At 54.8% G+C, this 26,120-nt stretch overlaps 9 protein-coding genes across 9 annotated transcripts; 1 reads left to right on the forward strand and 8 right to left on the reverse strand.

The window, feature by feature from the left end:
• Positions 1-353: 353 nt before the first annotated feature.
• PG997_005363 (uncharacterized protein) lies at positions 354-641 on the reverse strand (the record flags this gene model as incomplete). Its single annotated transcript, XM_066809678.1, has 1 exon — positions 354-641. The coding sequence occupies one exon, from the start codon at positions 639-641 to the stop codon at positions 354-356; it is 288 nt and encodes a 95-aa protein (XP_066673296.1).
• A 661-nt stretch (positions 642-1,302) lies between these two features.
• On the reverse strand, positions 1,303-2,298 carry PG997_005364 (GroES-like protein; the record flags this gene model as incomplete). Its single annotated transcript, XM_066809679.1, has 1 exon — positions 1,303-2,298. One exon carries the CDS (start codon positions 2,296-2,298, stop codon positions 1,303-1,305), a length of 996 nt encoding a protein of 331 aa, XP_066673297.1.
• A 1,784-nt stretch (positions 2,299-4,082) lies between these two features.
• Positions 4,083-7,724, reverse strand: PG997_005365 (uncharacterized protein; the record flags this gene model as incomplete). Its single annotated transcript, XM_066809680.1, has 2 exons — positions 4,083-4,784; positions 4,980-7,724. The coding sequence occupies 2 exons, from the start codon at positions 7,722-7,724 to the stop codon at positions 4,083-4,085; spliced, it is 3,447 nt and encodes a 1,148-aa protein (XP_066673298.1).
• A 2,368-nt stretch (positions 7,725-10,092) lies between these two features.
• On the reverse strand, positions 10,093-11,039 carry PG997_005366 (cytochrome B5; the record flags this gene model as incomplete). The annotated part of the gene is made up of 3 exons (XM_066809681.1): positions 10,093-10,112; positions 10,347-10,541; positions 10,700-11,039. The coding sequence occupies 3 exons, from the start codon at positions 11,037-11,039 to the stop codon at positions 10,093-10,095; spliced, it is 555 nt and encodes a 184-aa protein (XP_066673299.1).
• A 717-nt stretch (positions 11,040-11,756) lies between these two features.
• On the reverse strand, positions 11,757-12,050 carry PG997_005367 (uncharacterized protein; the record flags this gene model as incomplete). The annotated part of the gene is made up of 1 exon (XM_066809682.1): positions 11,757-12,050. The coding sequence occupies one exon, from the start codon at positions 12,048-12,050 to the stop codon at positions 11,757-11,759; it is 294 nt and encodes a 97-aa protein (XP_066673300.1).
• A 73-nt stretch (positions 12,051-12,123) lies between these two features.
• Positions 12,124-13,197, reverse strand: PG997_005368 (uncharacterized protein; the record flags this gene model as incomplete). The annotated part of the gene is made up of 2 exons (XM_066809683.1): positions 12,124-12,865; positions 12,929-13,197. 2 exons carry the CDS (start codon positions 13,195-13,197, stop codon positions 12,124-12,126), a joined length of 1,011 nt encoding a protein of 336 aa, XP_066673301.1.
• Positions 13,198-14,530: 1,333 nt separating this feature from the next.
• Positions 14,531-15,613, forward strand: PG997_005369 (uncharacterized protein; the record flags this gene model as incomplete). The annotated part of the gene is made up of 3 exons (XM_066809684.1): positions 14,531-14,540; positions 14,695-15,296; positions 15,365-15,613. The coding sequence occupies 3 exons, from the start codon at positions 14,531-14,533 to the stop codon at positions 15,611-15,613; spliced, it is 861 nt and encodes a 286-aa protein (XP_066673302.1).
• Positions 15,614-20,107: 4,494 nt separating this feature from the next.
• Positions 20,108-20,476, reverse strand: PG997_005370 (uncharacterized protein; the record flags this gene model as incomplete). The annotated part of the gene is made up of 2 exons (XM_066809685.1): positions 20,108-20,160; positions 20,242-20,476. 2 exons carry the CDS (start codon positions 20,474-20,476, stop codon positions 20,108-20,110), a joined length of 288 nt encoding a protein of 95 aa, XP_066673303.1.
• Positions 20,477-23,715: 3,239 nt separating this feature from the next.
• On the reverse strand, positions 23,716-24,207 carry PG997_005371 (bolA like protein; the record flags this gene model as incomplete). Its single annotated transcript, XM_066809686.1, has 1 exon — positions 23,716-24,207. One exon carries the CDS (start codon positions 24,205-24,207, stop codon positions 23,716-23,718), a length of 492 nt encoding a protein of 163 aa, XP_066673304.1.
• Between the last annotated feature and the right edge of the window lie 1,913 nt (positions 24,208-26,120).

A 26,120-nucleotide genomic window follows, 5' to 3' on the forward strand; every position in this document is an offset into this window, starting at 1 on the left:
TTGCTTTCTCTAATCTTGCTTGTCGACACTTATGGACTCACCATGTATCGAGTCGCCCCTTAAGGGCTTTTAGAGTAAATTAGTTTATCTCCGGGTGTTGAACACTAATATGACATCATCATCATCATGGACTCCTCTTGAAAATGAGCCAAGGGCATATGCTGCATGAAATACACGACATAATACGCAAGATTGCCGGTTGGAGACTTTTCTTTTTTCCATGATTTATGCTTTTTAATTGGGAATGAAATACATACTATGAACTTACCTACACCCTGCCGTGCATGGACTTCTGTTCTTCATGACCTCTTCCCTTTAGTTAACCTCGAGCATATAATTAGCCACCACGAGCACTAAAACCACATATCCAACCCCTCCGCCATCAACTCCCCCAACTCGCACACCGGGCACTGCGTCGCCAGCCGGTGCATCGTCTCCACGACATAACAACCCCTAAGGCACGCCACGAAGGGAAGACAGGGCCCCGCGTGCGGGGACTCGTCGCCTCGCAGCTTGATGGTCGTCGGCAGCGAGCCCTGCGGCGCGTGCCCGCACCGGTGCTCGACGTGGACCACGAGGCGGTGGTACGAGGCCGGGACCTCGATGTCGAGGCCTTGGACGGTGATGGTTTGGCGGGGCATCTTGGCCGGCGGCTGCGGGTGCGGTGGGGATTGGAAAGTGGCGAGGAGAGGGAGCGAGGAAGGGCAGGCACAAGGAGCAGGGGCAGGTACGAGAAAGTGGAAGGTAGTAGGTGAGTGGTCTCCTCTAGATCTACTAGAGGTCGATAGAAAACAGGCGCGATGAAAGTTAGTTGAGGAGACTCGACTTCGGGGCGTAGATGGTCTGGTCATATATCCCCCTGCAGGGAAGAATGGCATTCACATCAGGGGCCTACAAAGAAACAAAAGTCCCGACAAAGGATAGTATGCAAGAGCCGAGTAGAACAATGCATATCCTCTCGACGTTGCAAATGCTTCGTGCTTTCAGTTCCAGCTGCTTTGAGCATACTTTGTGTCTCGCGGAGGTCTGGCCAAAGGTGATCGGCCGCCGAGGGCAACTCCTGTCTTGGGGCTGGAGCATGCAGAACAAAAAGGCATTCACACATTTGAAACAAGACGTATCGTGATGGTTGTGGTATCAATTCGGCCCCTAGACCGTAGTTAGCCCAGGTGGTCCACTCTATTTGTGCCATGTTCTCTATCCTTCTCTATCCAATGTCTATAATTCGCTTTTCCCATAAAGTATTACACCAATTCATCACATCATTAAAGCTGTAACCCCTTCCTTGTAAACAAGAGAAGATTAGTTCTTGAGCACAGCGCGGAAGTGCACGTTGCCCTTCTCGAGCCTCTCTATCGCCTCCCGGATCCCCTCCTCGGACATGGGGAACGTCTCGACCACGGGCGCGATCCGGTGCAGCGCCGCGAACGCGAGCATCTGGTTGTGCAGGTGGCGCGGCGCGATGACGGAGCCCTGGATCGCGTGCCCGCCCAGCAGCAGCGGCATGTAGGGGAACTCGATGTTGCCCTCGTCGACGGCGAGCGGGTGGATGACGGCGCCGGGGGCCAGGTTCGGCAGCACCAGGTCCCAGTTGGGCATGGCCGACGTCGTGACCAGCAGCCGATTCAGCTTGGCCGACGTTTTCAGCTCCGTCTGGCCCTTGGTGGCGTGGAACTCGTGTGCGCCCAGGCGCAGGGCCTCGTCCTTCTTGCTGTCGCTGCCGCTCAGCACGACGACGCGGCAGCCCATCTTGGCGGCGAACTGGATGGCCAGGTGACCCAGGCCGCCGACGCCCATGACGCCGACCGTCTCGGTGGGCTGGGCGTTGTAGGCGCGCAGGGCGTTCCAGACGGTGGCGCCGCCGCACATGAGCGGGGCTGCGGCCTCGTCGGTCAGGCCGTCGGGGATCTTGAAGAGGAAGGCCTCGCGCCAGACGGCGTGGGAGCCGAAGCTGCCCTGGTCGAGGTCGGCGTAGCCGTACATCTGGCGCTCGGGGCAGTAGCACTCGTTGCCCTTCAAACACTCCTGGCAGCGGGAGCAGCAGTCATGCTCGTAGCCCCAGCCGACGCGGTCGCCCTTCTTGAGGTCCTTGACGTCGGGGCCGACGTCCTCGACGACGCCGACGCCCTCGTGGCCCAGCCCCATGTCGACCGTCTTGTAGTGCAGGTCGGTGCCGCACAGACCCGACGCGGTGATGCGCATGTAGACCTGGTCGCCCTTGAGCTGGTCAGGGCGGGTGGTGGTGCTCTTGACGGGCTTGCCGTCTTTGGCGCCCTTGAAGACGGTGAAGGAAGGCATGGTGGCGAGTGTGTGTGGTAGTTGGGTAAGAATTACAAGATCAAGTATGGGGTATAATGCCGTAGAAGGTTTCTAGGTAAGGAGGTCGTCAAAGGTGTTGATAGTAAAACTGTATTTGAATGCTCTCCGGGAACAACACCGCAAACCACGGCGGGACGACATGGCTTTTTATGTTTACCGAGAGACACCCAGCAAGCAAGCACTGACTGACTCCCTGTCGAATCGGCAGCATCGGGAAAGTTGAGTTTTGAGAATTTTAGCCTGGCCTGGCGACCCCCGTTTCGATGACGACGTGCAAGGCTTCTACGCCGCTTCCCTTTTCCGAGCAGGGCCGAACTGGACCTGGTTGCTGGAGTGAAAAAGTGGCAATCCTTCCAGAAGAGAAAAAAGTGGTAGAAAAGTACACAGATCCATCTAGATAAAAGTAGATCCCACGAGATGGGACGTCATGCAAAGTGGGAATGCCCCCACTGCTAGCTCTTCAAAACGCTGTCGGCAGTGGGCGTCGCGCGGTTTTCTTCCGCACCGGCAGTTCCCGTTGCGCTCCAGCTAGCGACTGCTGGCACTGGTCAGGCCCTAGCGCGCTGTAGCGCTGTAGCGAGTGCCTCTACCGGCTCTGACAGTGCGTCTTGGGGCTAGCCTGAGTGTCTGGGATTCAATTGCTGCTGACACAAGCAACAGCTAACGCCGCCGATCGGCGTTTAAGCAGTTCTCCCCTTGTCGTGTCGCCCCGGGCCTGGGCCTGGGCTCTGAAAAGGAGTACATGCATGACCGAAGAAGAACGTAGAAAGGGGGTTCGAAACAATACAACTCCAAATGCGGTGAACGCCTCTTTCGTTTCGCTGTGATTATTCATCCTATTTTGCGGCGATAAGTCGCTGTGGCCGAAGGTTCCTCCCTGGATTACATGACGCGGAGTGCGTCAATTGTTACAATGAATGAGTCGGACATAACCCACTTGCTGCCATGTTTACTGATCTTGGCTCGGAGCCTCTTCCGTACCCATGCGCCCTGCTTGATTGCCTGGATCTTGAGATGCAGGTTGCAGAATGGACGCTGGAGGGGATGCACATTCAATTGTCTAAACAAGAATCTACTTTTCGGATTGCCATATTCCATCAGTAGTGTGGCATACTGCACACTTGACCTCTCATTGGAAGTTACCTCGGCAAAAGTGATTTGCGGGTTTGCGCTACGAAACCCAACAGACTCGCCCTTCGCAGGTCTGATTGATGCAGGCGACGCCAACACGTTACGGCCGGCACCTGGAAATAAAAGGAGATAAAGAACGCAAGCTGGGGAGTTTAGTCATCATTCGGCCTCACGATGATTCCCACTAGTCTGCCACGAGATGGCTGGTCGGTGATAGTGGGTAAGAAATCCCAGCGGGCGGAATGCCAGCATCCCGTATTACGCCTTATCAGTCCAGTGGCTTAGGAGTAACCATTGAACTGTTGATCCCAAGAGTTGATTCATTCCATTTTCAGATATCCCGTTCATTCAATTCGGCTTCGCCGTGATTCTCAACAGTTGCGACCGTCTAGTCGACGATAGTCAAGGACCATTTCGGGAGAGGCGCGGGTGATAATGATAGGGTTCACGCCCATCAGCAAGTGGTCAGCGCTTTCATCATTCCTCATTCAATCAACCAATCATGGGCACGTATCGCACGACACCACACTACTACTCTCCATATGTATCCGATCCAAATCCTCCGCCAGCCTGCGCATGCTGCTCGATACGTCCCCCCGGTGCCTCGCCCCCATCCGAACCCCCCTCCTCATCTACACCCACACCCTCGTCCTCGTCCTCGTCCTCGTCAACCTCCTGCCGCCGACGACCACGCCCGGACAGCACCGACCTGCCCCCGGCAGCCGCACATCCGAAGCCTCGAGCGTCTCGGCAATGTCCAGCATCAGCACCTCCATCGGACATATGTAAGCCACCTGCTTGCGCTCGCTCCACGCCAGCACGTGCCCGCACAGGGACCCGTTGTGGCGCTCCATGATCCAGGCCCCCGAGTCGCCAGGTATCCCCAGCGACAGGCCGGGTATCCTTCGCATGTTGTTGGCAGGAGCAGGAGCGCTCTTGCCTCCTCCGATTCTTCTCGGTGGTGCCGCTTTGCTGCTGACCTGGTACGTGTGGCTTGGCGATGCGCGCCCGTAGATTTTCACCGAAGTAAGACCAGGTAGGATCAGACCCGTCTGCATGCCGCTTGTGCGGCCAATACACTGCACTTCTAACCCCGCCAATTCCGACGACGAAGTGATGGCTGTGGGTTGGAGTAGGCCGCTCGGTGAGTCCGGTAAGGCCTGCGGCACTCGGTTCTGGTCATGGTCCGGAAGTCTCTCGTCTTCAAATGAAAAGAGGGCCCAGTCGATTTCATGGATCAGGCCTTCGTGGTCGTGTCGCCGCCTTATTCCAGAAGAGGCGTATATCTCGCCAAGACGACATGTATCTAGATGGTCATCATCCATCGTATCTTCCTATCATCGCTCGGGAGTCAGTCTGATTGCGCTTCCAGGAATAAGCAGGACAATTGGACCAAAGAAGAATAAACATGGCTCTTGGTATAAACGGCACATTCATTGCCACCAAGACACTAGAATGGCAATAACCCACCACTGGGGCCATAAAGCAACCGCTGGAAGAGGTAGGAATGAGCACCGAAAGTGACTTACCGAAGGATAAAAGCCATCACCAATGTCATCCAAGGCCGGTTGCGTCACTACGTAACCCTCTCCAAGACCTGGCTCTATGCCCGGTATGTCGCCAGGTTCCATATACTCTTCTTCCTCGTCTTCCTCATCGCTCTCGTCATCGCTAGTCAAGTCTGTAACCTCGGACTCGGTATCAGAGAACTCGCAGGCGAAGTCATCGCCGCTGCTGCTTTCCGACGTATCGGCCTCTTGTAGATGGGTCATGCTCTGCGAGGCCGCACTGCTTCGGACGGGCGGCATAACTATCTGGTCGTCTTTCTGACCGTGGCTTTGGTCGGGGTCGTCCAGCATGTGATGCACCGTCATTCCATACGGCTTATCGTCCACCATGATCAAGCCGCCGAAGCTGACGGGAGGAAGATGCCGGTCGCCGATCCAGGCTCCAATGCTGGCTCCGTTGTGGGGCCGCTCTTGGTAATCGGGGTTGGCGGCTTCCACTTCTCCCTCTTCATCGTCGTCATTCTTGGCCATGCTTCTTCTCGTTATGCCACCCTTCCGGGACCGAAGCATGGAGCCCCGACACACTTTGAGCCCAAAGCCCGTCGAGCCGTCAAACAGTATACCAAGCTTCTTCTTCAGGATAGAGCGGACCTTGCTGACCGAAGTGCACACCACAAGGACCGTGGGCGTAATCTCTTGCGGAGACTCGCCGATTGATTCGAGCGAGATTTCGACGCTCTCGGGGTTCTTGCGGTAAAAGTGCTTCAGCGCCATGTTGATCTGCGGCATAACCACATTATTCCATTGCATGACAGCATCATCCGGCAGAGGAATCTGTGGGTAGAGGCGAGCCTTGGCTGGCTTAGGCTTCTCAGAAGTGGGTGCAACCTCGGCCTTTTCAGTGATGTTGGGATCCGCGCGACTCTTGCCTTGGTCGGAAGGCATCTTGGCCAAACCCGAAACACGTTTCTCCGGATCCGACACAAAGCCTGGCTCAAACCTGGGCCCAGTCAGGAGAGATGCAGCGGGGGAGCGGGACTTGGTGTCGCCCTTGGACGGACCAGCCAGGGAGGACATCGAGACAGCAAGCGATGGCTGACGCTCACGTGGGGTGGCTGGCACATCTCCAATATCGACGCTGATCCGGTCGTCAAGGCCACTGACACCGTCGAGAATGGAACAGGCCTCCAGGTAGCGACTGGCTCGGATCTGAACCTGGCTCAGGATCTCGTCGCTTGCGCCCGGTCGCATAAGTTCCTGGTCAACAGCATTCCAACAGGCCTGCACGGCCTTCATGTAGAGTGTGCCACATCTAATTGCAAGCTGCTCGAGGACAGACTCCGGGATGCTTGGCGAGCTCGGGCTGGGCACGAGGTTCTCAAGTTTTGTCCAAAGGCCAATAGAGACAAGCAGCATAGCGAGTGAGTATAGGTCGAGGGTCTTGGAGTCTCTGGAGCTAGCCAGGGGTGAGTGAGGCGTTGTCCGTGGGTCCAAGGGATGTCGGTAGAGGGTGGTTCCCACCGATGCTGGTAGCGTCGGCCCATCCTCAGGGAACAAGTCAAAACTGGACACAAGAGGTTTCCTAACGTCGACCTCTGCCACTTCCATACTGTGTTCACTGCCAATCGGACTGCAGAATGAGATCGTCGAGTCCAGAAGGTTGCCGTGGGTGATGTCTCGCGCGTGCATGTCGAAGACTGTATTGGCGAGGTTGTGGGCCAGGCGAAACTTGGCCTCCAAACGAGGCTCGAAATCGGGACGTGACAAGAGCTCGCTCAACGTACACAGGTTGTCGATCGGGTTCTGCGTCAGATTCTCGAAAGTGACAGGGCTGAAGTTGGCGGGGAACTGGTAAACGAGTCCAAGCCGTGAGTTCTCCATGTCTTCGTAGTACCCAAGCAACAGGGGCAGGCCGCTCCAGGCTCCGGGCGACCTGTGCGACTCGGTCTGGAGGCCTGCGCTGAGTTTCTCGAAGCGGGACATGGAAGGCATGATGCCGGTCGTCGAGTAGATGGGGTCGTATTGGGCAAACTCAAGTAGAAGCGGCGACCATCCCTGGCGTCCGCGCCGCACGTCCGCAAACGCCTGTTTCCCCATGAAAACGATCTCCTGGGAGCGGCGTTCCGAGGTGACGGGCGAAGCCAGCGGTACGGCCTGCATGGTCTGGATGTTGGTCAGTGTCTGGGGATCAATCTGCTGCGGTGTCTGAATGCGCGTCGATCCGAACGGTCGCAGTTCTTCAAGCGATGACTGCGACTTGGTCAATCGGCCAATCCTGCTCGAAGATGTGGCGGACGACCTGGTCCGGGATAGATCATGCAGGGTGTCGATGGAAGCCGTGAGGTCCTTGATCAAGTCTTCGAATCTCGTCTTGTCCCAGACGACAATGGGGATCTTCTTGTCGCCTGTCGGCCTCTCTGGCTCCTTCTCCCCTATCCGGCGCTTGGAGCTCAGCCATAGGGGTTCGGCCTCTGCCAAGATGTCCTTAATAGTTGACATGATGCTGCCGACCAAGTCGCTGAGCCCGGCCTTGGAGAGCGACTCGTCGATCTCGGCCGACTGGTTGCTCGGGTCGCTCCATTCCAGGCCCCAGCTGACCAGGCGGTCCTTCTGGATCTTGAGCTTGCGATGCAGGGCCTTGATCTCCGGGTCTTCGGAGGACGGCTCCTTGACAAAGTCGGACGACTTCTTGGTGTCATTGTAGAGCCTGCTGAGGCGCCTCTGGAATGGCAGCTGGAAGCCACCCAGGGGCAGGTAGGACTCCATGTCGGAGGACGGTCGTTCTCAAATTCTAGGTATGGTGTCTGTATGCCAAGAGGTTGAAAATGTGGTGTCCAGGTAGTAGGTCGATGGCGGGGATGCTGTCCAGTTATTGTTAGTGGCAGGCGGGGTCCAGCCTCCAGTCAGCTTAGCTTAGGCCCAGACTGGGGCAACAGCAGCACGTCGGATTACAAGGTTGATATCCCAAAATAGAGACAGCTGCGTAGAGCTGAGGTGTAGAAAAATAAAAGATAGACGACTGTGCGATTTCAATATGATGGTTTCAAAAGGGACGACTGATGTGAAGTCGCCTATCCCTCATTTTGTTGGTTTCGAAGTAAGCTGAGGTAGAATATGGCTGCCTTCGCTGGCGCGACGCCTCACGGCCCACGGACAACTGTGCAGAACAATTTCGTTGCCTAAGGTCAAGCAAAGTGCCCAGTCAGTTAGCTTTAATGTGGAGCACCAGATCGTCCACGGCGAGCCTCCTCATCCACCACCAGCAGCAAGTCAGATCGGATGCTCGCCTAATGGCTCCCTCGCAGACTGTTTTTGGCACCTGCAGTAGGGAGCAACCCTGCTGTCGGTTTCGAATCCTGCTGCCTGGAAGAAGTCAAATCTGGGGGTCATTTGGCGGCTGGCGCAGGCAGCTTCAAAGTTCCTAGTGAGGGACAGCAAAGATTAAGTGGCTAAAGAGCGCTGACGCTCGGGCCACTGTGTCCCCCACCCCTGTTGAGCGCCACACCTGGACAGACCTCTGGCAACGAAGAGAACGACATGATAATCCGTCTTTAGGCATCATAATACACAGTTATCAAGAAACTTCCTTCCTTCCTAAGCTTTCCTTTATCCTCCATGATATCCGACATCTGGTACACTCCATTATCACTTTACATATGTCCCGATGCAGCTGGCGCTATCTGAGGCATAGTGCTTTGGGTCCCGCGGCCTACCCGGATCGGCCCTACTGCCCAAAGCTTACGAGCTAGGAGGATGTGTGTGTTGAGGATTAGGCACCCGTTTTCCGTCCAGCTACTGTACTGCAGAAGCCGCATACCTGAAATAATCCTTCGCATCTATTTCAAATCACTTAAGTATTCAGGCAAGTTTCGTAACGGTCGCGTTTCCGGTGGCATACATACGGACCGCCTTTTGTCTGACTTCCCGGGGATACCTTGCAGTCTCTTTTATCACCGGGCCTACACCATGCCACCGAGTCTCTCTTCTTCCGATGTACCGTTCAGTCGCGAGGGGGGGAGATTGTTGACATGGAAATCCAGGATCTCAAGTGTGATCATCAGTGTCACACATGACACCGCTTTCGGATATGCCTCTGAACTACGCCAGCGCATATATTTTACCATGCCCACATCTACATCACAGGTCTCCCTTAACTCCGCTTCCCTACATGAGATTTTTCGTTGTCGAGTTTGACAGGTTTCAAGCGCGACTTTGGGCGGCTCCCGTGCATTCATGTAGAATGTCTTACTTGGAAATAGACGAAATAGCCTTTCCAACAGCCTCTATGTAGTTGCCTAGTCGATCATTTGCCAGCTCACATGCAGTCCTCTTTTGGCGCCGTATCTGTTGGCCCTGCAAGTCCCGTATGTCTCATTTGTTACGGAGCAGCTCACATGTTGATTGCAACGCTGAAGGGGGTTGAGAGACTTGAACTGATGCCCCAGCAAGGGATCAGATCCTCACGTCTAGAGTTCAAAGGCGGAGGGCAGCCAGTCTATGACAGACCGCAAAGTTGTGGCCAGCTCTCTCTCTGCATTTAGAACGACCCCTGGTGGTGCTAGAGTCTCGCTTGCCCGCTCATGGGACTAAAACGTCGTCTAACTTTGATTTATTCTGCTGCCTTAGGGGTGGATCCCCCGAGTGCGCCGCTTCCGAATCCACTAGGGGCTCACCTACTCTGCAGTACAACCGGAAAAAGACTGCTGAATTCTTCATTCAAAAGGACTGAGGGGCTACTCGATGCATCTTAGATGCTCAAGGTTTCTTCAATAACTACTGCCTAACACATCTTGGCCGGATCAGCCACACTTCATCTAGCAATGAGCGGTACAGCCGGTTGATTATTACTTGTTACAAGATAGCCTGGTATCTTTAACTAAGACTGTGCTTTAGGCAAGAACCCAGACCACATTGAATGCCAAGCAGGTATCTCCAGGGACTCACATAAGCAAAGGCGATGAATGTATGTTACTGTTCTAATAGAAATTCCTCATACTCATTGTACGGAAGAGTTATGGCACATTGTCGTCAGCTGTAGAATTTTGAGAAACATGGATAATGCTCGGTGTGCGTCTTGCGTTGGTACCCCTGAAGTGACCATGATGTTTGAGCTCAGTTGCAGGACAAGATCCGCTCAAGATCCAGGGAACAGCACTGAGTATTGAAATAGATATATGTGCGCACAATAAACAGGCCGCCACCAATCTCCACCATGCGCCGTGAAGTCATCCCTGTCGCCAATCCTCAAAATGCAACACATCATAGCCCATTTCCGTATACGAAACCTGCAGCCCAAGAAACGCCCTCTCTCCTCTATTTTTCACATCTCACGGACATGTACCCGTAATAAGAACCCGGAGCCGCTTTTGGCTTCGGATACCCTCTTACCTCCACAGCCTACGAAACAACCCCCTTTCCTCTTCGAAACGCCCCCATCACCAGCCTGTTTCCCATTACCCGTAGACGACGACACCACAGCCAGCACGCCAACCCGATACTTGGGCTTATACGGCTCCAGGATGCCGCGCCGGTGGTGCTTATCGAACTTCTTGGTCGCATCCTTGCCGGCGACGCCACGCATTACTGTCCACGCGCGCAGCCCCGGTCAGCAAGTCGCCAAACGTGGCAGGCATCAATCACTAAGACAGCCGATTCCCTGAAAAAGGATAGGAGAAACCGTAGACGAAGACATTGAGAAAAGAAAGAAACATAGACGCAAAGGGGCTTAGATGCTGGCTGACCTGTGGCTCCGCCCGGATGCTGATGTTGGAACTCGGTCACGTCGTAAACGTCGCTGCCTATTACGATCCAGAGGTCTTTCTCCGACTTATGCTCCGTCACTTCCTGCGTCGTATAGATTCTGGGTCTCTTCTCGGTTTCTTCCTCGCGGCTGCCTTCGGGTCCCTCCACGGCGTCGAAGATGTTGTAAGTACTTGTAGCTGACGATGTCGGACTGACGGGCTTCAACTGGTGCTCCTGTGTATTCGAGGGTGGGTCTGCAGTTACAGTAACAGAATCTCCGGTGGCGGTTTCACGACACAGGCCGGCTTGCAAGGGTCGGGGACCTGAAGCCGGTAGCATAATGGTGATGCTGCATTCAGCTGAGAATAAACCGGCTCTGGTGCACTACCGCCTCATGTCAATACAGTCAGTCACCAGTAAATCTACCCCGGTTAACAGAAGTAGATCGATATGCGATCATAAACCAAGCCTGCTCGACTTCCCAAAGTCATCATGGCTGCAGGTCAATCTCGTGGCCATTGGTTCTCACGTGAGTCTGCTGCAGCAATGCACCCATCTTTTAAGCGAGCACTACCTCCAAACCCCCGAGACGAAACGCGAGCCGAGGCACGAGTCTCATTGGATAGCTTCTGCAGCACACCACCCCCTGAGTCGTTCCCCGCGTCTAGATGATCGCTCTGCTTGGCGATCTGTCAGGGTCCCGCATTTCCGGCGCAGGGCTCTCACGTTACTCGAACACTGCCTTCTAGAGCGGGCTGAGACGTAGGATGAAGTTCCGGAAATCAGATGATGGTATATTGTGTAATATTTCAAAACAAACGCCAGCATGCCGATAATAAAATCATTGCAGGTACCAGAACAGCCTTAACTACGATAACCCAAGCAAACTGGTCAGGGGATCACCACCCGTCGCAGAGGGCTCACCACCCGCCAACGGGTTAAGGCCATTCAACGGGTTATCACCACCGGTCGAGGGATTCCCACCGCTCAAGAGACCAGTCAAGGGGTCATTCTTCCTGATCTCCTCCAGGGTGTTGTTCAAGATCCCCGTAATGTTCAACTTATCAATGAACCCCCCGAGTCCTCCTTGACCCAGCAGTCCCCCACCACCGCCTTCACCACCACTCCCACCACCGCCACCCGAACCCCCCCCAGGGGCGACAGCAAAGGCGGCAACGTAAGATTAAACCCCTTAGATAGCTGCTCCAGCGAGCTCTGGAACCCCTGCCCCAGCACATCCCCCGCCAACCCCAGCAGCCCCGGGAGCGACACGCTCGCGTTCCGCCCCGCGATGCTATCCGCCAGGTCCCCCAGCACCTGCGCGACCGGCACGTCCGTCATGAGCACCATATTATTAAGCACATGCTCCAGGTAGCTGATCCTCTGCCCATCGACCTCGGTCCGGTTCCCCGGACCCCCAGCGTCAGCTTCCCCGACGCCAGCGCGTCGCCCTGACTACTAAGAAGCCCCCGAACCGCTCCACGAGCGTCGGGAGGTACAGCTGGCCCCGGAAGGGCAGGCTGTGGTTCCCCGGCGGCAGGAACACGTCGAAGATGGTCGCGGTCCCGACCAGGATCTCGCCCGCCAGGATGTCGAGCGTGATGTTGCCCAGGTCCATGGTCAGGATCGACCAGTTGGGCAGCGTGAAGTTGCCGACGACGTTGGCGCCGTCGCTCGGCGCGGGCGGGAGCATCAGCTTGATCGCGTCGAGCTTGACGCCCGCCAGCTTGCGCAGGCCCGCGAGCGGGACCGTCTTGGCGAGGTGGATGCCCATCTTCAGCGCGCCGAGGTGGGCCGTCGTGTCGCCCTTGACGCTGAGCTCGGTGGAGTCGTCGACAAAGGTCCGGTTCAGCCAGTTGTTGAGTTCGGTGTGGTTCGAGACGCGCAGCATCTGGTCCGTGACGCTGATGTCGGACTCGCCCGACAGGCTCAGCGGCTTCATGTCGAGGGAGAGGTACGGGTAGAAGCCGCCCTCGGTGCCCGGGTTGTACATGTACAGGCTGAACTCGTCGAGGCCCACGGTGAGGCCCTTGGGGACGTTGAGCGAGGTCGTGAGCGAGACTTTGATCTGGTCGCTGCTCACGGCCTTCAGGGTCGCGTTCTTGATGGGCAGGTCTGTGTCATCCACTATCCGTTGGGCGAGGGCGGGGATGATCTTCAGGAACCTGGTGGCTGCATGTAAGTTTCTTGTTCGCAAGGCAGCATTGAAATCGCAAAGGTTCACTTACAGCACTGGGAGCATGATGGCCAAGAAAATGATGATGGCGATCAGGTAGCAACACCAGAATCGAGCGAAATGTCGCCTGACCTTTTCCCTCTTCCCGACCCTCGCGGGCGTCGGATGGGCCTTCTCGGGGTGATCATATTCATCCTCGCTGTCTCTGGTGATCGCGGGTGTTACCATAGTCGGATCGGCCGTCATGTAGGTAGTGTTGTTCTTTGCGAAGCCCTTGCCCATGCCTCCAGCATGGCTCTTACCGGCTGCAGTGTCGTACATGTTGGTGCCTCGTGTGTGTTGCCAAGAAGAATCAGCCGGAGAGCCGTCGTTGGATGGGTCCCTTCGAGCCATGACTACTTTACTCAGGGGAGGATTCTTAGGTAGGGCCAAAAAGGGGCCAGCTAGTGTTTCAAGCAATTTGGAGGCGTTGCTGACCACTGTGTCAACGGCTTCGCTAAAGGGGACCGTCGAACTCTGCTCGAGATGAGGCTTGACTTTGATGAATCCACGAGCCACGAGCGCTTCGACATGGCACAGACTGAGGAGATTAACCGTTCGTCGCTGGAGAAATACACATATTTTCTTGATGAGAACTTCTATACAAGCTTCTGCCCCTCCCGCCAAATGAGTTGTGCCTTGGTTCGGCGCCGAAAGATGATCAACAGGGAGGCCCAAGTGAGGCGTCTCGGCGCACAACCCCACACTTCAATCAGGAGGATGCACCCCAAGGAATGGAGATTATTGTTGGAGTGTAGTATTGTAGACAATATGGGAGATCACTGGTGGCATCAATTAACACGCTCGAGCTGTCGAATGGGGATGTGGCTCTCCATTGCTGCAATCTGCACCTGCCACACAGGTTTCCCCTCTTGTCCAAGAAGATCTATCCGCACGAGTTCGAATTTGAGCAACATCACGGTAATGGCTTTCAGGCTTAACGGGGTGAGTGGAGTATCAATGGCACGGCAGATAATGTCAGTTTCGTCACTAACTTCCCCCACGCGTACCTCTGCCGCGATGAACACACCACCTCCAGGAACATCATGCATTCAATTAATTAAGGCCAAGCGATGGAGATGGTAACGAGCCAATTGACAGGCCTGGGCTGCCACCCTTCAGGCCTTGAGGCCAACCCCAACATCTTCCCCACACTTCGCCAGCCGAGGGAGGTCGCTGCAGAGCTGATTTAGGGAACCTCCTCCGGTATCCTAAACATATGATTGGCCCTTCCAGCTTACAATGCAATTTATAGTCGGAGATGCTGGAGACAACCCCCTCGACTGAAGCACCTCGGACACCGAGGCAGCACCTTTGACAGTCTAGGAGTTGGAGACCCGCTGCCGAGGCCCTCGACGCGCCAGCGGAGATCTCCCCACTGCGGGAGTGATGCACGACACGCACGATTCTAGTAGGATCTCCGCAGCGCCGCAGCCAGGATGTAACCCGGACCCGAACCAACGGAGCCGATTAGGAAGTCACGCTGGCGCATCACCCACCAAGCCGGAGGTCAGTCTCGGCGAAGATCTACACGCCATCCAAGGAGCATCCCTCTAAATCGTAGCCGAGGCGACCCTACAGGAAAGACCTTCGGGTCATTGGCAAAAGGCCAATCATGACGAAGGGTATCTTTCTGTAAAGAGGAGGCGCACAGGGAGAAAGAGAGAACAGCAGCCAGCGGAACAGTTATCTAGGAGGAGGCAAGACGCACTGGTCGACTGGCTATCTCATACATGGAATTCGTCTAGTACTCTGAAACTTTTCTTTCGCTTCCAAAAGACAGTCTAACTCTGCTCTTTTGTCAGTCAAGATGGCGTCTACCAACGAAAAACCCGAGATCCCCCTCCTTCACCCAAAAGTCCTACCTCCACCCCGACTTCGTCCCCCACCACCTCAACAAAATCTCCCAAGAGTCCATCATCCTCGGCGGCGGCGCCGCCGCCATCCTCCTCCAAGTCGCCAACCCGTCCGTCGGCGCGGGCGTCCACGAGCACTCCAACTTCGCCCACCGCGTGCCGGACCGGCTGCGGTCCACCATGACGTACATCTACTGCATGTCCTTCGGCACCCCGCGCGAAAAACAACAGCTCGCCGACCTGATCACGCGCGTCCACGCCGATGTCCGGGGCACGCTGACCGAAGGGCCCGACCGGGGGAAGGAGTACACCGCCCTGGACCCGCACCTGCAGCTCTGGGTCGCGGCGACGCTGTACGCGACGGCGGTCGACGTCTACCAGCGCGTGTTTCCCCACGGCATCGCGGACGATGCCGAGCACGAGCGCATCTACGCCGAGTACGCCGTCCTCGCCTGCGCGCTGCAGGTCCCGCCCGGCCTGTGGCCGCAGACGCGCGCCGACTTCTGGGCGTACTGGGACCGCCAAGTCCGCGAACGACTCGTCGTCACGGGGCCACGCGCGCCGTCGCGCGGGACCTGCTCTCGCTCAAACAGGCGCCCTGGTACCTGCGCCTGTTCCTGCCCGCGGTCCGCGTCGTGACGGCGGAGTGGCTGCCGCCGCGGCTCCGGGCGGAGTACGGGTGCAAGCGGCACCGGACGGTTTACAAGTTCATGGAGAAGACGGTGCGGGCGATTTACCCGGCGCTGCCGACGCGGTTCAGGACGTGGCCTGTTCGGTTCTATCTTAGTGACATGAGGAAGCGGATGGCCAAGAATCACGCCGTCGTGGGCAAAGAGGCGTAGTAGCCAGCCAGGTGTGCGGGACTTTGGTCTCCATATTCGGATCGGGACATCGTATTCCTCGCGTCTTTTCTTTTGCCAAAACTAATTCTGAATATGCCATGGGCTTAAGGGGGGACGGTTAAGAATGGGATCGGGAGTACCACTGCGTGGAACAGATGTGGAACAGATACCCAATGAGGCATACGGCTTGCAATGCGGAACGCCCGCGTCCGCAGTTACGTCCGCGGTTACGTCCGCGCCGGCGTTCCCTCAGTGGCACAAGCTTGGGGTGTAATCAACGGAACTTGTTAGAGAACTTTGCTTGCATTGCCAGGCCTCCCCTCCTGATTCTCGTCACAGAAAGCCAGATGTGATAAAATGGTTTGATAAGAAACAGCAGTACTGACATAATCCTTGAGATTAGGCATCCATGATCAGAATGCAGCGAATTACAGAGAAACAGTCTCGATGGTCACATTCAGGTAAGCACGACGCGGGGCAATATTGCTTGTGTCCCATGGCTGGGGTTAAGCACGAAAGCCCCCTTTCATCGGACATAATCATGCATTGCGACCCAAAGGTATTGCGTAGCTGCCGGGCACCCACCAGCCCGCAGCCCCTGACTCAGCACTCCACTGATGGTGCGGACCAATAGGACGGTTCCCTTCGATACATCCATCGTGGTCATGCTGTGGGATCTAAGTAAGCACGAAAGTACGGTGACATTGCAGTACCCGCCGACCCGGTTACTGCTCCCTGCCCCCTCATGCTGTGCACCTGCATGCGTGATAGACAGTCCAGGGGTTTATCTGGGCGATATATGTTCAGGATCACATACGCAGGCACCATGCTCCTGGCTGCCTGCCATCCAGTGGTCAGTGTCAGTGGAAGGGTGTTCACGCTGCAAACAGCATGAGCTGCGGACAAACCGCCTTCTGTTATGTATGCCACGAAGACACTTCTACCATGCTCTCCAGGCAAACAGACGCGGCCCGGAGAGCCGCAGCTGAGGTTCATCTGATTATATGTATGGGTGATGGGACTAATACGAGTCGGTGTGCTGTATTGTGCTACACCAGAAGAAATTGGACTGGATCATGCTTACGTACTTGGTCGGCGCTCCAGCTCCGTCGGGGCAGGGACACGTGCATACTTGGTGAGATGAGGCTATCACGCCTCTCTTCACCAGGGCCGGCTCAGCACAGCAGCGGAAAGGCTGTTGATTCGCGAGCCAACCAACCCTCCGTGCCCCCGGGGCCTCATCTCGGGCCTATTTCTGTTCGTCTCATCCAGTCAGCTGCACCAGGGCGTCCTTACAATATAGACTGACAGCGGGATCTGACGTTTCCGCGGCGACATTTCGGGCAGTCGGGACCAATAATCAACTCCAGCCATATATGAGTTATACGAGCATAGCACTCAAAAAGACGGAGTTGAGTCAGCAAATACTCTTGGCAGCTGGTCAAATCCATACTTGGCAGCTCAATACTGCATGGAGCCGTGCCGCCGTCAATGTGTGGTCGCTGGCTGGCTGGCTGGCTGGCTGTCAGTTCAGGCAAGAAGAGGCAACCTGAAAACAAAAGCAAAAAAAGCAAAGAGCGACGAACAGAGCCGCATTACGGACGAAAGACCAGACGAGCACCTCTGATTGGCCCATCGGTTCTTGTCCCGTCTAGTCAGTACGATTGGGTCGGCAGGGAAGTTTGGGGTTGTACTGTACCTCGCTTCAGCCCTGTACGCCAAAAAGTAGTACTGTGCATGGGAAGACGCCACATGGAGCTATTCTGGAACGCCCGCGTCCGCAGTCGCATCCGCCGCGCGCGCACTGGACACCTCTTTCAGCAAGGTCGGCCGGTCGGTGCTCCAAGCTTTGGTAGCCCAGAAAGGAGGGAGGAAGAATCAAGAAAAGAAAAAGTATTGGGATGGTAGTCTTGAACCTCGTCGTCGTCATCATCAAGGCAACGTTGCGCGCACGTGTGAAAGCGGCTTCGTGCGTAATCGCAAATAACCTCTTACCCGATCGCATGCGTCCCAGATACATCTCTTCCTTCCGAACCATCAGTGTGTGATATCTACGTCAGAAATGATGACAACTGACGATGGGGTCTAGATCCTGCGGGCGATGTATCCCTTCTACCGGCAGCAGTGCTGGCGCGCGATGCGAGCGATCCTACTGTCACGCTGTATTATGTATGGCACACTGGACGATGAAATTCCCCGATCTGAACATATGTACGAACCCATGCTTCCTTTGTTTTGACAGGGGTGGTGGCTTGGGGGTCGGCGTTTCTCTCTCTCCCTCTCTCTCTCTGTGCCCCCCATCTAACCCCCAAGCCAAGCCAAGCCACGCTCTGTCTGTCGTAAGTCTCGAACCACGCGCGTGCGGATCGTTGCCTAATCTTGATCAACCATCTCACTGCGCCAGTACGACCTTTGCAGGGGTTGTCTCGGACTAAGAAAAAAAGAAAACAACAACAAAGGCAAAGGCAGAGAGAGCCAGAGTCAGATGGCAGCATGACCAGGACACACAAGCCACAACACGATGTGACGTGCCAATGCCACCACCACCCACCGATCGATTGAGGAAAAAGACCGTTTCACCGCATGCGAGATGCGGATGCAAGATCCCCAGATCCCGGCGAGGCTGTCACAATCGACCTGGCGCAGCACCAAAAAATTGTTTCTCGCCATTTCCCGTTGAAACACGATTGCGTAAGAGGAAGTCCACCAAGGTAAATATAAAAAACAAGAATCAGGAAACAAGCCCAGTTGTATATAATTTTTCATCGGAGATTTCCGGAAGACGGACAATACGATGGATGATGTGATGGAGGTGGAGGGTGGGAACGAACCCAAGACATTTTTTCTTGCCAGGTCGAACCTGGCAGTCACGCCGTCTCATCTTTTGCGCGCGTAGCAATACAAGATATGTCACGAACGCTACCGTCTCAGACAAAGTGATAGGTTCGGGTATCGATGCATGAACCGGCACAAAGAAGCTTAATTTGCATCAAAGCTGCCCAAAGGCAAGGACAGGGTCACCGCTTGAACCAATTGGCCCAGCCTCGGCTATCGTGAATCTCGATTTCTCGATTTCTCGTTTCCGAGGAATCGTGAGATCCCGAGGGAACGGGTTGGGGTCGGCAGTCGACACGTTGTTCTCATGTAGGTACTACTTACTTACCCACCGTAACGGACGGCCCCTTTCCCCGGAACTCACCCAACGTTCTGGAACCAGCGCTTGCTTGCCGTTTTCCGTAACTCGCTCGCCTTGCATACTCGAATAGGAACGCACCCAGCGTCCCCATCATATGAGTGGATGCTCTTGGCTCGGCTCGCTGCCGATGGTCTGTTGTATTCTGATCCAGTAGGGTAGTATTCCACGATCTCCGGCTGCAAATTCTACTCCATCATCCCATCCTGAACTCGTCAAGAGCATCCACCCGGAAATCTTCAATACCACACAAACAGGCACAGACCCCATACACACACACAGCTCCATGGCACGGTAGGTGATCCGGCTCGTTCGTTACATGGTGTTTCACGCCAGTGAGGCTGGAATGAGTGCGGTACACCATTAGGGAAGCTGCATGGCAGCATGGTAGCCCAAAAGGGCACCCAGAAGCAACCAGAAGGCGACGTCGAGGCCTGAGACTTGCATCTGTCCCAAGTCCACCCCGTTGCCGCATGTGTGGTGCGGTGTCATCCGATCTCGGCTCTGAGCCTACATACATACAGCAAACACCCTTGTGCTTATTTTTAACAACCCGGGCTATAAGTACAGTAAACATTCCTCATACCCTGCAAGGGATCAGTCGTGAAGCAATACATACATCGTGGTGCGTGGTGGCTGCCTGCCTGGGTTGCCTCTGACTGACAGGGTTGGCCTCGGTTGTCCGGAAAACCCTACACATTACGCGTGTGCACTGCCAGGCCAGCCCTGTAAAAGTCTCCGCAAACGGCCAAGCTCGCCGATTTTGGGCCCATGCCCTCATAACATCCCAATCACTTCCAGAGGCGCTGTTGCTACATGGAGGTACTAGCAAAGCCACAGCCACAGCGATGACGATGGTAATCGTAAATGGAACTTTGACACACGTAATGCTGAACGGACCCTGTCGATCTTTGTTCATGACCGCCTCCACCGTTACACAACGCTCGTGCAAGGAAGTCAGTCAGTCAGCAGAGAACGACGGGCTGTTCAGATTCAGCATTAAGATTATGATAATCTATAGATCTAGGGGGGTAGTCTGCGCTTCCCGCGAGGAAGCTGCTCGACGGCCGTAATCCCTCTATGATAAGTGTCTAGCATGTAGCCTAGTACCACAGTGTAGTGATACCCAACGCCTGCAAGATCCAAGTCCACTCTCTCTCGAAATACATAAGGATTGAGTACATGGTGGTATATGAACCGTCCAACCGGTAGGGACAGTAAAGTGAAAAGAAAGAGGAAAGGTACCACGAGCTCCTCCCCATGTGGCCCGACGATCAGCCAAGTCGACCGGGTCTTCCGAGTTAGTAGAAGCCCTCGTTGTGTAGCGTGTCGAGAAGCGCTCGCTTCTTCTCGGCTGTTTCGCGGTCGTGGTGTTAGTCTAAAAGTTTCGTGGTATCCATATGAATAAATGGACAATGGAGGAGATGGAACTCACAAACTTTCACCTCAGCAACGGATCGACGCTTGACCTCGATTTCGTGGCTATACGCAAACGCCGTCCTCTCGGTCTGGTTGTTCTCGTAGTCCATGGCCGTCGCCTCAACGTAGATCCGGTACTTGCCCGAGTGCGTGATGATGAGGTTGGGGAACACCGAGTACATTCGGGGCGCGGCGCTGCTGCTGCTGCTAGATGAGCCGCCGGAGCCGCCGCCGGTGTTGCCCTGGTCCATCTCCCCGGGGCATCTGGGCCGCAGCGCCTCCTTCCATGGAGTTGGCGACGGGGTTGCCAGCCAGGTTGAAGAGATGGGCGTAAAGGAAGTCGCACTTCACGTCGTGGGGATGCTGACAACCATCTGCGGCATCAAAAGTTGCCGAGACTGTACGAGATCTGGCGGCTGCACCTCAATGCGCATATTCTGTCGGTCTGACGGCATGACTTCTCCTGAGATGGTCGGGAAGCTGAGGGCTAGGAGATAGGATAGTGGAGTTGCTGCTGGGTGCAGAGAAGGGTGGCAGTGAAAGTGATAGTGATAGTGATAGTGATGCCGCAGCTAGCTGTTGCTCGATGAGATGATGGCAATGCGCAGGTAGCATGATCACTCAGTCAGTCCTGAGGCCAGGACCTTAATATAGGTCGCTCCTTCGATCCGAGGATGGTTGCACAGGACACGATATGGGTTGCGCCTTCTCCTTTCCTTTCCCAGGATCTTATCCTCGTGGAATGGGTTTGCGTTCCGGCTTCCCAGGCGATTCGGTCTTTCTCGTCGCCAACCTCTCGTTGAGGGCTAATGACTCGGAGGTAGGTATATCCCCGTTTATAAGGATCAAGATTGGTGAAGCAACTGCTGAACACGAGACATGAGGCGTCCACCTCATTACAAAATGCTGCAGATGGCTTGTCCAGCAACTAGAAAACCAGTGGTCGTTGTCCAACAGCCGCAAATTCGGCGGAGGAGGCGCTCAGGGGAGAAAGGAGAGTGACTGGTTGTGGTCGTTGGCTGAAGTTGTGTGCATGCCAGTAATGTAGGTAATAGAATGATACCCTGTCCTAATAGGCAGACAGCTGGAAGTATGTTTCTTCAGCCTGGACGATGCTCTGATAAGCCACAGGTAGAACGAACCCTGCTTGGTCTTCCCTCCCAAGAGTCGGCATGATGAAAGGACGGATGCAAGACGACAGGTTTAAGAAGAACATTGGTAATCTGGCGCAAGGGGTCTGTGTTGCGCCATGGCCGTCATCGCTCATGCTGGTGGCTGGTTGTGGATGTGCCAAAGTCGGATCTAGATGGGACAAGATCTGGAAATCGGTCTTGGGATCGCTGCCGCTACTTTAATTTCCAGGGACCGCGGGTATGGCATCGTGCACACATGGGTATGTCAGAACAGGGCTAAGAGATGTAACACACGGTGGCAGTGGCCGGTTCCTCCATCCGACAGGTCGTTCGTGGTGGATGGACAGGGGTCCCTCACCCACCCTCTCCCTTCCTTCAGCAGGGGTGTCCGCCCTAGCCTCGCCCTACGGACCAACTTGCCAAGGGCACCATCTGAGATGGTGGTGTTCGTGACGATTACTGATCGACAAACACTCCAAAAAGGCAAGTAGTTTGACGTCGAGATCGTCTGGAAACATATACTTCGTACATGGGACCCTCGATCCTGAAAAAGCTTTGGCTACTTTCAGTTGCTGATCACTGTGCATGTGGCCCATGCTGATATGACGTTCGGGGCATCCTCCGATGGAACCTTTCGATTGGAAACAACATTGGTATGGTTTTGAGCTGTCTGCTTGTTGTGTGAGCCAGCATGCATATTGGGCCTCGTGCATGCTGGAAGCCGGTACTCGCCGTGCCTTGGTAAGACAGATTGCAGTCCCGCCTGCGTGGATAACGCGAGTTCCGGGTAGGCTACACTGCTCGGCCGTCTTGCCCAAGGAGGGGCGATAGCTCCAGTTATGTTTGCTTTTTGTTTTCTTTTTCTGTCGTACGGAGCACTCAAATGCCGCCAAAGAGGCCCACAGCACATAGAACGCAATACAACAATCCTTTGCGGAGATTTCATCTCTTGGACGGGTCGCTTAAGGCCGGTTGCCGGGTGATGCGAGAGGAACACCACTCTGCTGTTTGAGCAAATTGGGAAGAAGCAATATAGACGGCATGGGATTGCCGTCAAGAAGTCCAGAGTTTCCATTGGTGGCAGGCTGGAAACTGAATCACGCATATGCCGTCCTCTGTGCTGTGGTGGTGGCTGATGGTGTGGTATCCAAATCCGAACATCCCAACCTGTCACCAAGATGGCGTAGCTTTCTTCTCCAGTGAACATCATGAGGACGGTGCGTCAAGTGGTCTGGGTCGTGTCTCCCAGGTACGATGGAGCTTGCCGCCAACTAGGCATCCATGGCGCAAGGCTGCCAAATAGGAACTTGGGTAATCCATTCCGGACGATGCTTATTTTTTCACATAAGAGAAACTAGTGTCCCGGGAAGCTGGGCCATCTGCTCCGGCGACATGGCGCCCGTCCTTGTGGTTGCAGGAGAGATATCGCACATCGAGTAGCGCGGAGTCCACGGGCCAGAGATGCAGCCCAGTCCATGTAGGTCCTGACGGCCAGTGTTGACACCGATGCATGCATCCGGGAAGCCAAGTGAAGGAGATAGGTCCACAACGCCGCAATAGGTCTTCTTTGATGGGGGAAGTCCTTGGTATCGGCACGTCACGAACATTGAAGTGCTATGCGGCCTGGGTTGTACAAGAGGTGACTTGTATGCAGCTGCTTTGGTAGATCATTATGCATGGAAACCGGTCTGGTTCACAAGACGTCGATACATCATCTGATTGCAGATCTTGACCTTGCTGGATGACCTGGATGGGAGCTTAATTGAAATGGCATATGCATGTATGTTGGGAAAGCGATCTAGACAATACCATGGCGACGCAGTAGGAATCCTGGTGGTGCTGGTTTGACGGGCCGCCGTGCAACAAGCAACGGCAGGTGTCTCATTCTTCAAGACGCGTGCCGCCATGCCTGCGTGCGTAGTGTCATATGACCTGCCGACCTTATGCAAGGCGGGAAGAGGGCTTAGGTTGCTCTGATATGACAAGAGTCCACCCGATAGACTGCGGGGAGCCAATGCAGGGCACGATCAATAGTGGAATCCCAGATGGCGCTACACATGTCCCACCGTACCAGGAAGGATGCCGTAGCCTGTCCGGCCTGTCGGGTACCATGCCCGCGCTCGGCACTCCTTTGAGGGCTTGGTTCTGGATCATTCGTTTTCTTCACATAGCGTTTATTAGTCGAGGTTGTGTACATGTATGTAGCTGAATCCGGCTCAGTGGCAGAAGCCCAAGTCTTGTGGCGCCCCAGGATCAGCTCTCGTGGGCCATATTATACAGGGTTTTGGGACTCCTCGTCTGTGATATCCCTTCGCTTCATCCTAACCATGATCTTATTCGGAAGGTTCGGCCCGCAGTTAGGCTGGCACCTTTGTCCGTAGTTGCACGCCATGCCACTTCTTGACTTGCTCTCCGAGAGCGGTGTTGACCATGCGCTGCTGTTTCAGCATGTTGAGGCCACGGAACTTTTCCGAGGTTATCTCGATGCCGTACATGGATCCGCATCCGCCCGAGATGTCTTGGACCTGGAGCTCGGTCGGGGCGAACTCGGCTGTCAGCAGGTCCCAGATGGACGACTCGGCCTCGTCGAGGTAGTCGGGCTTCTCGGGGGCATTCGGTGACAAGGGCGCTGAAGGAGCGGCAGCGGCAGAAGAGTCGGATGAAGTAGAGTACAGTCGCGCATGTATCGGTGTGGATTGGCGGAAGGGTGTCAATTGAGACGCGCGAGAGGCATTGAATCTTGTGAGGGCAGGCACTCGGCGTGTCGCAAGCTGTGCGGTTCTGGTGGCGGCAGTGGCCAGCTGGTTGGTGGCTTGGCTAGCAATGCGCCGACATGATTGGCAAAGCATTGTGAATGTGGGAATAGTACGCTGACAAAGGAACAGGAAATAATGCGACAGGATGAATGTCTGTCGGGCCTTGCGTGGTGAAAGCGTTGTTGTTTTCGTCGTGATGTGATGATGGCACTGCTTGTTGCGAGCCGCTAAAGAATTTCCCCGGCCCTCAATTCAGCTGCTGCAGGGAAGGTCCAACCCAACAGAGCTCATAGCCGCAGACGTCACGCTTGCTCTTGCCCTTCAGATCAAAATGGTTCCATTTCGCACCCGAATTGCTGGTTCATCTTCGGAATATCAATCTGCCGGGCCCATCAACTGCGGTACGTACCTCCAGCATGCAGAACATCACCCAATCAGCTGCACGGCTTTGGTCATCTTGGACTATACGCACTGGACACTCATGAATAAGCGATCAATCTCTTTTCTATGGGTAAATCATAGTTTGCACAGAGATCATCAACTTCGTAGTACTGATTTGGCTTCCTGTAAGGCTGTCTGAGCTTTGAGTTCTGAGCTCAGGGGCTCAGGGGCTGAGGGACAGGGACTCGGGGCTGGCTTGCAAACCTCATGGGACGAGGAACCCACTGCCATTGTTTCTGGACCTTGACGGAACAATTACTTCGGTAATTGAGTTTCCTTGTACCTGCAGGTGCACTTTTGATAGCAATTTCTTTGTCACTCTGCCAGAAGCTCAATGAGGCTGTCCGTGGGTAGTCAACCATGCTTGAAGATCAGTTATACGTGAAGCAATCATATCAAGCTCAATACCATGAGTAACCCCGTGGTGGGTGTTTCAACCAGCTCTGGCTTCCCTGTGGTCACATTATATTGCCCACAGAAGGGAAACGTCTTTGCGTGCCATATGTGGCCTCTGCTATTACCATGCAGACTGACTTTGCTTTTCTAATTTCCTCGGTGAACAGCTTCGTCACTTCCCAGTACTTTCCGGTTACAGCCTGTCAAACTCATTGTTCACCGATGTCGTCTCGGATGGGACAGACCCAGCTATGTCAAAGAAGAAAGCTACACGAGCTAGAGTTACATTGTTCTATCTCGCTCCCTTTCTTTCTAAATTTAGCTGCTGGCTGACTTCATATTTTAATCTTTTACTTTAATCCGAGGATAAATGTACGATATGGCCTATATGTACGTTCTTATATTATCCAAGGCATTGTACATTCACTGAATCCGAATCAGTCGCTCATAGCATAGCTTGCAAAGGGCCAGTTGGCAAATAGATGGCTGACTGGAACTGAGCCAGCTGACGTCTCAATCGTATTCTTTTTCTCAACCGTCACCTATCGCCTGACCTCAGTTGTACGTCTGTCGTCACTTAGACAGTGGTCTTGCCCTTCGTTTGGTGGCGTCTACTCAGGGGCAATACCCTCTGTCCGTACTGGCCATGATTAACACAGCGTCCGTAAGATACCTACCAAGGCTTAAGGGCAGTACCGAGCTACACACCCTTTTGTACACCTGATATAATGGCATGTGACATCGTGTTTCCCCTGACATTGTTTCACACCGATTCGGAGGCTGCTCTGATCCCCACAGATTTGCGAATAACAGGCAGGTAATGTAGTGCTAAAGGTTTCTTGGAGATAGGAATAGGAAATAGGAAAATAAAACCATAAATAAACAGTGCTAATTCCTTCTAGTTTTATCGCTTGCTTTCCTCAGTCTCACAGTCCGCCATACAGGTGAGCCTAGAGTAGGTAGGCTAGGGGCATACAACCAACATCCATCTGCATGATCTGGTTTCTACACCCTGCTGGCAGTCTCTTCTACAACAAGCCCTTGTCCTTCTTCTTCTTCTTCTTCTTCTTCTTCTTCTTTTCCCACCAAAGTCCCAGCGGCCCACAAGGCACCTATATCCCGGCGGGCACAGGGAGCGCGGTCTCTCCCATGCCGCCATTTGTCTCGAA

Source organism: Apiospora hydei (genome assembly GCF_038363865.1).
Source record: "Apiospora hydei strain CBS 114990 chromosome Unknown utg000004l_segment0_segment0, whole genome shotgun sequence".
Lineage (NCBI taxonomy): Eukaryota > Fungi > Ascomycota > Sordariomycetes > Amphisphaeriales > Apiosporaceae > Apiospora > Apiospora hydei.